General features: G+C 35.9%; 1 protein-coding gene across 4 annotated transcripts; it reads left to right on the top strand.

Moving 5' to 3' along the window:
- Positions 1-1,025: 1,025 nt before the first annotated feature.
- Positions 1,026-9,222, top strand: LOC107782898 (protein argonaute 10). Of its 4 annotated transcripts, none has more exons than XM_016603840.2 (22): positions 1,026-1,495; positions 2,557-3,153; positions 3,488-3,696; positions 4,025-4,174; positions 4,297-4,430; positions 4,689-4,798; positions 4,933-5,039; positions 5,148-5,286; positions 5,368-5,484; positions 5,613-5,720; positions 5,812-5,883; positions 6,202-6,324; positions 6,429-6,588; positions 6,676-6,797; positions 7,066-7,203; positions 7,295-7,437; positions 7,510-7,572; positions 7,944-8,007; positions 8,079-8,214; positions 8,297-8,370; positions 8,648-8,774; positions 8,840-9,222. In XM_016603840.2, exons 2-22 carry the CDS (start codon positions 2,668-2,670, stop codon positions 9,022-9,024), a joined length of 2,967 nt encoding a protein of 988 aa, XP_016459326.1. In that variant the 5' UTR covers positions 1,026-1,495; positions 2,557-2,667; the 3' UTR covers positions 9,025-9,222. The 4 variants fall into 4 exon arrangements, with proteins under 4 accessions (XP_016459326.1, XP_016459328.1, XP_016459327.1 ...); XM_016603842.2 differs by having other exon boundaries at positions 1,098-1,495; positions 7,531-7,572; XM_016603841.2 differs by lacking the exon at positions 1,026-1,495 and adding an exon at positions 1,669-1,807.
- Positions 9,223-10,188: the final 966 nt, after the last annotated feature.

The following is a 10,188-nucleotide window of genomic DNA, read 5'->3' as shown; positions in this document are numbered from 1 at the left end:
GATTGTGCTCAAAAAGGAGAAAAAAGAGCAAAACGGTGAATGCGACTCCGATTTTACAGTTGTTTCCCGGTGAAAGGGTCGCCGATAACATATGAAGATGGGGATGAATTTGAAATATTATTAAAAAATATTTAAAAATAAATAAAGATGTGATATTGATTTAACTGATGTAGACATGATATTTTCTTCACTCAGCAAAATGAATGACACGTAAGCTCGGTCAACGGTTACATGTTTTGACTGAGTTCAGGTTTCTGGATGAAACTTCATTGAATACAGGGACCGGGATGACAAAGTGGCACAAGTATAGGTGTCATTTAGGCTATTCTGCCTTCAATGTTACACGAAAAGAAACACACTAAATACAAGAACATAAATTGAAGGCCAACTTTCTACCATTTCCAGTACTTTGAAAAGGAGATTGCAAGTTTGCTAACGCATTAGCAAGAAACATCTCTAAAACCAAGCGAATAACCACCCATTATACTTTGAGTACATATATACCCATGTTGTTATACTATTGGTTCAAATATACACCTCTTATGTTAAGTTTGTCCAAGGTGGACATCCAATCCTACGTGGCACTGATATTTGATGAGGTGGATGCTATATGACATGTCATCTCAGCGTCCCGAATCCATATATAAAAGATTAAAATTTAAAATACAATATTTTTCATGGTAACGGTAATTGCTACCATTATTGCTCCCATAAAAAATATTGTATTTCAAATTTTAGTCTTTTATATATGGATTAGGGGCACTGAACTGGCATGCCATGTGACATCCGGCTTATCAAATATCAGTGCCACGTAAGATTGGATGTTCACTTTGGATAAACTTAACAGAAGAAGAGTTTATATATTTGAACCAATAGTATTACGATAGAGATATATTTGGACATAAAATTTAAATTTTTTTTTAAAATACAGACATATATTTGACCCTTTATTCTATATAAAATTATTAATTTAAAATTTAATAACATAAAAAGACCATAATCTCGAACCCAAAAAGAAAGGTGCGGTTAGAAACAGCAGCAAAGAAATACTAGTGTTGGTGTGAAAAAGGCAAAAGGGGTGCTATATGGTAAGGGACATTGAAGTTTGAGAGTAGGGGGAAGAAGCTAACAAAGGCTTTAACACGTGATAAAGAAAAAAGCAGATGCACTTTGCATGCGTACTCTCTCTCTATATATAAAATGGAAGATTCATTCATCATCTTCATCATTATATCTCTTAAGAGTTTTCACTTGTTTGTTTGAACTTTGAACTCTTCCCTTTTTAATCTCCTCCACTTTCTATCTCAACTCACGTTCCCTTTGCCAGTCTCTCTCTCTCTCTCTCTCTCTCTCTCTCTCTCTCTCTCTCTTTTTAGTCTTTGTCCCCATCATTATTAAAGCCCACTACACTTCTCTATTCTGCTGCTTTAATATTCTTGGAATCAAGCTACACACATCTTTTCAAAGACTTGCTCTTTCATGGTTCCATTCATTGGTGATTGATTCTTCTTACTTCTTTAAACACTTCATTTCTTTTGTTTCAGTTTAATTTACTGCTGGCTAGTGAGTAGAGAGTACTATTACTTTGTTTGCTTTTTTGAGTGTTTCAAGGCGTTTTTATTCTCTTCTTGAGCAGTCATATATGGTTTTCACATTTACTTATGCTTTGTACATTATCGTATAAGTCTTTCTTTGTCTCATTTGTGTTGGATGTATTCATCCCTTCTCTCGTTTTTCTGGTACAAAGTTTTGGCTTTGCTTTAGGGACAACCGCTTCTTTCTTCTCTGCATTCCACAAATTAAATTGGTAAATTAAATAAAACAGCTCTATACACACATTTGTGCACATGTTTATACTACATACTAGCTAGTATTTAATGAATCTATGTTTTCTTTCTTTTTTCTTGATTCATGGATATATATTGGGTTTCCAACAGAAGCATCTTAGAGGGTTTTTGGCTTCTAAGAAAATTTTCTCTTTGTCTCTAACTGGGTGTTGTTTTCCTCACTCCTTTTCTGGTTTTCTTTTGCTTTCTTGAAAATTACACTAGTTTTTCTGCTCCTTCTTACAACTGATGTTCATGCAGAAGGAGAAACAATGTTAGAAAAATGGTCTAACATTGTTTTGTGTTTTATATTAAGGTGGTTTTATTTCTTTTTCATTTTTTTTGGGTTATCTTTTGCAGTTTATCATCATTTCACTATTTTCACTTGATGGTCTGCAGTGACAAGACCTGTGACAATTTAATTGCAAATTCCATTTTTTGATCCAAAAGCTGTAAACTTTTTTAATGTCTAGTTGCTGTTGTGTGTGTTTTTGGTTTTATTTGTTGAAAGAAAATGTGAAATGTTTGGATTTATACCTGCAAAGGAAATGGAGGTGTCTGTAGTAAGCAGAATCAAGAAATTGCCATTCTTTGTTGATGACTATTCTTTTTGCTTTTGAGTGTGAAAGTTCAAAGGCATTTTCATCACTTTTCCATATATGAATATACTTCCTGCCAAATATCATCATGTTGCTGACATGTGTACCCTTTCTGTTTTTGGTTCTTTCAGTACAATAATCTTGAATTCTTGAGTGTGAAGAACTCTATTGGACTGTGCCATCTAGTGAAGGACATTTACTTTTGAACAGTTTATTGTGCTTATCACATTAGCAGTGAAAACATGCCTGTAAGGCAGATGAAAGAAGGTTCAGAACAACACATTGTGATCAAACCCCAGTTGCAAACCACCATAAACCCACTTCAGAAAAACCCCAAGACTGCTCAAAATGGGAAAGGGCCACCAAACACAGAACCCCAAAACAACAAAATCCATAACACAACATCATCACCCCCTTCAAGAAACAGAGGAAGAAGAAGGGGAAGAGGAGGGAGAAAGTCAGATCAAGGTGAAGCCTTTATGAGGCCAAGTTCAAGGCCTTGCACAGCAGCAAGCAAGCCAGTTATAGTAGCAGCAGAAAATGTGTTAAATGTGTCAGTCAGCAGCAGCTCATGTCAATTAGTGGCTGCTGGTTCAGGGTTTCCTTCTTCAAGCAAGTCTTTGTGTTTTGCCCCAAGACCAGGTTATGGCCAACTGGGGACAAAATGCATTGTGAAAGCAAACCATTTTTTGGCTGAATTACCAGACAAGGACTTAAACCAGTATGATGTAAGCTGCTATTTATTTTTGATGGTTTTGAAACTGGTTTCTTTGAGCATCTTGCAGCACTATAGTAAATCTTGTGTGTTGCTTTTGGGGCCCTTAAACTGACATCCCTTTGAAGTTTATGTTTATGGAGTTCTCTTTTTCTTTTTACCCTTCTTACACATTCTTTTACTTTGCTTCTACCCTTTGTTGAGTGGTAAGATGTACCATCTTTTTTGTTTTTAGTAGCATTAATGACTCTGAATTTTGGTCAGACTGTTTGTGATAATTCTCTTTGTATTTTTTTTTTGTATGTATATGCTCCCTTTAAACTACCTTTTTTGCTGCTGGTTTGCAGGTTACTGTAACCCCTGAAGTGTCATCAAGAAGTGTAAACAGAGCAATCTTAGCAGAACTGGTGAAACTGTACAAAGAATCAGATCTAGGGATGAGATTACCAGCTTATGATGGCAGGAAATCTCTCTACACTGCTGGTGAACTTCCTTTTAAGTGGAAGGAGTTCACCATTAAGCTTATTGATGAAGATGATGTGATCAATGGTCCAAAGTATGACTCTTTATTGCTTTGTCCTCATTCATTTTAGAGGGTTCATTAAAAATTAACCACTATCTAGCTCTAAATCTATTAAAAAAAAAGACATCATAATCCCATTTACTTTTTTTACCTGGTTCAGTCTAAACTAGCAGATCCTACCAAATTAATTAAAAACATGTTTTGTTTTCTTTTTTCACTCATTAATCAACTATGTCTCAATTCCAAACAAGTTGAGGTCGGCAATATGGATTATCTGAATCGGTTCAGCTCTATTTAGGCCTATTTCATTCCAATACTAAATAACTTTTTATTTTTATTTTGTGAATTATAAAATTTTCAGGAGAGAAAAAGAATACAAAGTGGTGATTAAGTTTGTCGCAAGAGCGAATTTACATCATTTGAGCCAATTTCTAGCTGGTAAGCGTGCTGATGGTCCACAAGAAGCTCTTCAAATTCTGGACATTGTTTTGAGAGAGCTTTCAATCAAGAGGTAGACACTCTAATTTGAGGCATTGTAATGGAGCTTTGAGCGAAAGCTCTTCAGTTTTTGGACATTCGTGTATGATTTTTGTTGAGTTGATTTTATCTCTGATAACACACATCTCTTAATAGGTATTGTCCTGTTGGAAGATCTTTCTTTTCCCCTGATATCCGGAAACCTCAGCCTCTTGGCGATGGTTTAGAAGCATGGTGTGGATTCTACCAGAGTATCAGACCTACCCAAATGGGCTTGTCCCTTAATATTGGTAATTTATTGTTAACAAATATTCAGATTAAATATGATCAAATCTATTTTCTGGCAAGTAAAGAATTCTACCAGAGTATCAGACCTACCCAAATGGGCTTGTCCCTTAATATTGGTAATTTATTGTTAACAAATATTCAGATTAAATATGATCAAATTTATTTTCTGGCAAGTAAAGAATTATTATGATATGATGTGATTATTGTTAATGTAGTTAGTTATTCGTAACTGTGGTTGATGTTCGGACCCCAAACAACAGATATGGCTTCAGCTGCATTTATTGAAGCACTACCAGTGATAGAGTTTGTAGCCCAGCTTCTTGGAAAAGATGTGTCGTCAAGACCCTTATCTGACTCTGATCGTGTAAAGGTAGCAACACCTACAATATGGACTTGAATGATTCCCTTGTCATGTTAATGCTATTAAGTTTTCTGCATTGCTTTTACATGGAATGTTTGGTCACTTTTAATTAACTGTTAATTTTGCCTGCAAATGCCATCTAGATTAAGAAGGCTCTTAGAGGAGTGAAAGTAGAAGTGACACATAGGGGCAATGTCCGGAGAAAGTATCGAGTTTCAGGACTAACATCCCAGCCCACAAGAGAACTAGTGTAAGCTTTTGCCTTTGCCTTTGTATTTGTCATTCTAACATTATCATATATTCATTCTAAGAGTGATAAGACTTAGGTTGACCTAATGCTCATTGTTGCTTTGCTCAGTTTTCCTGTTGATGATAATTCAACGATGAAGTCAGTAGTGGAATACTTCCAAGAAATGTATGGCTTTACTATCAAGTACACGCATCTTCCATGCCTTCAAGTAGGGAACCAAAAGAAAGCCAACTATTTACCTATGGAGGTGAGAATATTACTTGATGTTTTGTATAGCTTCATGTCTCTTTTCAGAAGTGTGAGCTATTCTTTGTTGCCGTGTTTCTAGGCATGTAAAATTGTTGAGGGACAACGATACACTAAAAGGTTGAGTGAAAAACAAATTACTGCTCTGTTGAAGGTCACGTGCCAAAGACCAAGAGATCGTGAAAACTCAATTTTGCAGGTATGTTGTAATATTTTTACCTTTCATGCTTCCTTTCTGTTGTGCTGGAAATTTTAATGTGTGCAACACCTACATGGAATTGAATGATTCCCTTGTCATGTTGTACTTGATTGTCTTTTGAAATATAGACTGTTCAACACAATGATTATAATGAAGACCCATATGCAAAGGAGTTTGGGATCAAAATCAGTGAAAAGCAAGCATCGGTGGAAGCTCGCGTACTGCCTGCTCCATGGGTAAATCACTCTACATGAGCTTCCATTCTTCATTCTTAATAAACCTGAATTCTTTTTCCTTTGACATCTATTTCTCTCATTTCTCCAACAGCTAAAATATCACAAGACTGGGAAGGAGAAAGATTGTCTGCCTCAAGTTGGGCAGTGGAATATGATGAATAAGGTCCTTTTTCCGCTTGTTTCATAGTTCAGCTGCTACTTGATTTCTTTCTTTTAGTTGTTACAACTAGCAAATCATCAGTTTACTTACTACTATGCTGCACCATTCATGCATTAACGTCATGCTTTTTTTTGTCTTGTCTTGCATGGTGAAAAAAAATAGACCCAATATCTCACTCTTTGTTCATTACTTTATACTTATTTTTGTCTCGCTTATTCTTCCTATCTGGTACCGATGTGCTCCTCTGTGGTTTTTCAGTTACTATGTATTATCTCTTTGTGCTTTCCGTTTTGCTAAAAGCTGTGCTTGATCTGTGCACAGAAAATGATCAATGGAATGACCGTTAGCCGTTGGGCTTGCATCAATTTTTCACGAAGTGTCCAAGAGAGTGTTGCTCGTGGCTTTTGTAATGAACTGGCTCAGATGTGTCAAGTATCTGGAATGGTAGTTGTTTCTCAAGCTCCTTCTCTTTGTTCATTGCCCATTTCTCTTTCACTCCATGTTTGATTATAGAGACGAAGGGAATTGACCTTAGCTTATGCTGACAGGAGTTCAATCCGGAACCAGTAATTCCAATATACATGGCCAGGCCAGATCAAGTGGAGAAAGCCTTGAAGCATGTTTATCATGCATGTGTAAACAAGCTTAAAGGCAAAGAACTTGAGCTTCTATTGGCCATTCTTCCAGATAATAACGGATCCCTGTACGGTATGGCAAAATAAATTTCATTTTGTTGAATTGAGATGAGTTTGAAGATTGCATTGCTACAGAATTTCTTACATCCTTCTCTTGTAGGTGACATAAAGCGGATATGTGAGACCGATCTTGGTTTAATATCCCAATGCTGTCTGACAAAGCATGTGTTCAAGATCAGCAAACAATATTTGGCAAATGTCTCCTTGAAGATTAATGTCAAGGTGCATCCACTTGCTATTCTAGTTGAAAACACATAAAATATAATCTGCGATATTGAGATAGTCACAAAACGTCCATATTTGGTGCCTTGGAGGTTCCTTTTCCTTTTGTGATTTTGCTAATTGTGTAAGATGCATCTTTTGTTTCAAAATTTGCACTCTTATTTGGTGCCTTGGAGGTTCCTTTTCCTTTTGTGATTTTGCTAATTGTAAGATGCATCTTTTGTTTCAAAATTTGCACTCTTACGAATACTTTCTGTTGTGGGAGCAGATGGGTGGTCGAAATACTGTCCTGTTGGATGCTATTAGCTGTAGAATACCATTAGTAAGTGATATTCCTACCATCATATTTGGAGCAGATGTGACTCACCCAGAAAATGGAGAAGACTCTAGCCCTTCAATTGCTGCAGTAAGTTCCTCATTTGAGACCATGCTCCTTAATCTCCTTTTTCGCGATAGTTGGGTGTAAAAGGAAGCTTAATTTCCTATTCTTGCTGCAGGTAGTAGCTTCTCAGGATTGGCCTGAGGTGACAAAATATGCTGGCCTTGTTTGCGCTCAAGCTCATAGACAGGAACTCATACAAGATTTGTACAAGACATGGCATGATCCTGCACGTGGAACAGTTAGCGGTGGCATGATAAGGTATGCCTTCTATCTCTTAGTCTTACTTCTAATGTATTTGTTTTCTTCCCTTACGGTGAACTGATTTTGCAGGGATCTCCTAATATCCTTCAGAAAGGCCACTGGCCAAAAGCCACAAAGAATAATCTTTTATCGGCAAGTCCCTCACTCTAAATATTAAATATACTGGAAGTTTCACATGCTATATCTGCTTTGGCCGCCTTTCACTAGCTACGGCTTGTTTTCATAAATATTTAAGTAGTCACTTATATCAATAAGCCCTCCTATTCCTGGTAACTTCATGATTTCAATCCTGGTAGATGAGCCTACAATGACTAGCGTAAACATTTCGTTTGTCAGACACATCTATTAACACTAAGATGTTCTCTCTGGTTTTGGTTCTCACTTGACGAGATTTTCTGGATTTGTTAGCAATTCCGAGACATGTATTGAAATGGATGACTTTTTTCATTGATTCTTTTGATTTGCTTAACTTTCCCTATCTTATTAGAGTATCTTGTGTACAGGGATGGAGTGAGTGAAGGGCAATTTTATCAAGTACTTCTTTTTGAGTTAGATGCAATTAGGAAGGTTGGTGCTAATCCTGTCAACGCCTATTCCCATATATGATTTTAGCCTAACTAGAAGGTTATTTTGTGCAGGCTTGTGCATCTTTAGAGCCAAATTACCAACCACCAGTAACTTTTATCGTGGTACAGAAAAGGCATCACACCCGTCTATTTGCTAACAATCACAAGGACAGGAGTAGCACGGATAGGAGTGGAAACATATTGCCTGGTAAACTATCCATAGTCTTAGACACACTTTACGAATATTGTCAAGTATTATGAATGCTGAGTACCATCTCTTGCTTCATCAGGTACTGTGGTTGATACAAAAATCTGTCATCCAACAGAGTTTGACTTTTATCTTTGTAGCCATGCCGGCATTCAGGTATAACAGTAACTACCTTTTCCCTCATCTATAAGATAAATGAAGAGGTTTTCAGATCGAATTTGACAAGAGGGGAAACTGATCCCAAAAGGAACAATTTATGAAGGAATCCTTTATCTGCAAATGCACATCCTTCTCTCATTAAGCTTATTTATCTGATGCTACAGATTTTAACTATATTTTCTAACTTCCTCACAAACACCTTAAATTTGTTGTTTCCTTCCCTTACAATATTAGCCATTACATCTGTTATTGATGAACTACATCATGTTGGCAGGGTACAAGTCGACCGGCTCATTACCATGTTCTGTGGGATGAGAACAATTTCACAGCAGATGGAATCCAATCCTTGACCAACAATCTCTGCTATACATATGCAAGGTGCACGCGTTCTGTCTCTGTGGGTAAGTGAAAACTGTAAAGTAAAATTCCATTTTAATGTTTCCAAGTTTTAACTGTGTTTTTGCAGTTCCTCCAGCTTATTATGCACATTTAGCTGCATTTCGAGCTAGATTCTACATGGAACCAGAGATGGCAGAAAATGGTGGCAGTCCTCATAAAGGCAGCAAGGCTATAAGAGAAGGTGGAGAGAGTGGTGTTCGGCCATTGCCTGCGCTAAAAGAAAACGTGAAGAGAGTAATGTTTTATTGTTAGGAAGAGAAACATGGAGGGAGTAGCAAATAGGTAATGGGAGTAGGTAGTAGGTGTTCACAGACCACATGCATCTATCTTTCTTTGTATATGTATGTTGATGTTGATGTTAATTTTCGTTGTCAGTTTTAATGATGTATAGCGGCTCTATTTTCATCAGCAGTAGCAGAAGATTAATCCAATGTGTCTTATCAATCCAAACTTCCGGTTTCTTATGAGATATTCATTCAAATGTAAAAGGAAAAGCATTTCTAGAATGAAATAAATATTTGCCACTCAAAATTCCTCAGCTCATCTCATTATAACTTTGGGGTTTTGCCGTCTCTGAATAAATAAACTTTGGTTGATGTTTCTAAAGGTTTAGGAACAAATTGGCGAAATTTCGACAGAAATCTTATATATATATATATATATATATATATATAAAGTAGGGACAATAGGAGATGGCTTGGCACCTCCCTTTAGCTAAGAATCCTATTTATCTATTTTCTTCTATTTATGTGCTATTTAAAAAAAAGGTGTTCTTCTTTACAGCTTGTTTGGATGGTTGTTACTCATTGTACCGTGTATTGTTATTTCAAAACAATGTTTGTTTTGATTATTTCATTAAAATTGGTTGTATTATATTGTTAAATTCATTGTTCCGGAACAAAGAAAAGTTCCATTTTTTTAAACAACCGAATTGGTGTGGTGAGATTGTTTCCTATTTTTCTTTCCAATTATGCCTTAACTTATTACTCCATAATTCTAATTTGCCGTTTACCTTTTTTTTTTAAAAAAAAAAATTTAACTCCAAATCTCCACCTATAACCTACTTTGTCTTCGTCCCTTTTTTTTCGGAACTTCTGCCGCTTCCAACTCCAACCTAAAATTGCTAATTTTGTTAGAATTTGCATGAATTTAATTGTTTAATCTATTTTTAAGACATATTTGGTGATAAATTAGTAGAAATGAGTTTTCTTAAATTATTTTTATGCGTAATTATTGATAAATTTAATATTTAAATAATTGAGGGTATTTTAGTAAACTTATCAGTTACTGTACAGTACGATACAGTCAAACCAAACAGCAAAAATGTTATTTAACAACTGCAAACAATACAATCTATCCAAACATTGTATTTATAAAACGATACAATACAATACAATACAATACAACATAATACAT

This window comes from Nicotiana tabacum, chromosome 14 (assembly GCF_000715075.1).
Source record: "Nicotiana tabacum cultivar K326 chromosome 14, ASM71507v2, whole genome shotgun sequence".
Lineage (NCBI taxonomy): Eukaryota > Viridiplantae > Streptophyta > Magnoliopsida > Solanales > Solanaceae > Nicotiana > Nicotiana tabacum.
This window is presented reverse-complemented; position numbering and strand designations above follow the sequence as displayed.

Bases quoted from the DNA above. Each gene is read 5' to 3' on its own strand.
- LOC107782898 (XM_016603840.2), top strand. From the start codon at position 2,668: ATGCCTGTAAGGCAGATGAAAGAAGGTTCAGAACAACACATTGTGATC. The intron at 5,721-5,811 runs GTAAATCACTCT...TTTCTCCAACAG, and splicing joins GCGTACTGCCTGCTCCATGG to CTAAAATATCACAAGACTGG. The intron at 7,438-7,509 runs GTATGCCTTCTA...CTGATTTTGCAG, and splicing joins GTTAGCGGTGGCATGATAAG to GGATCTCCTAATATCCTTCA.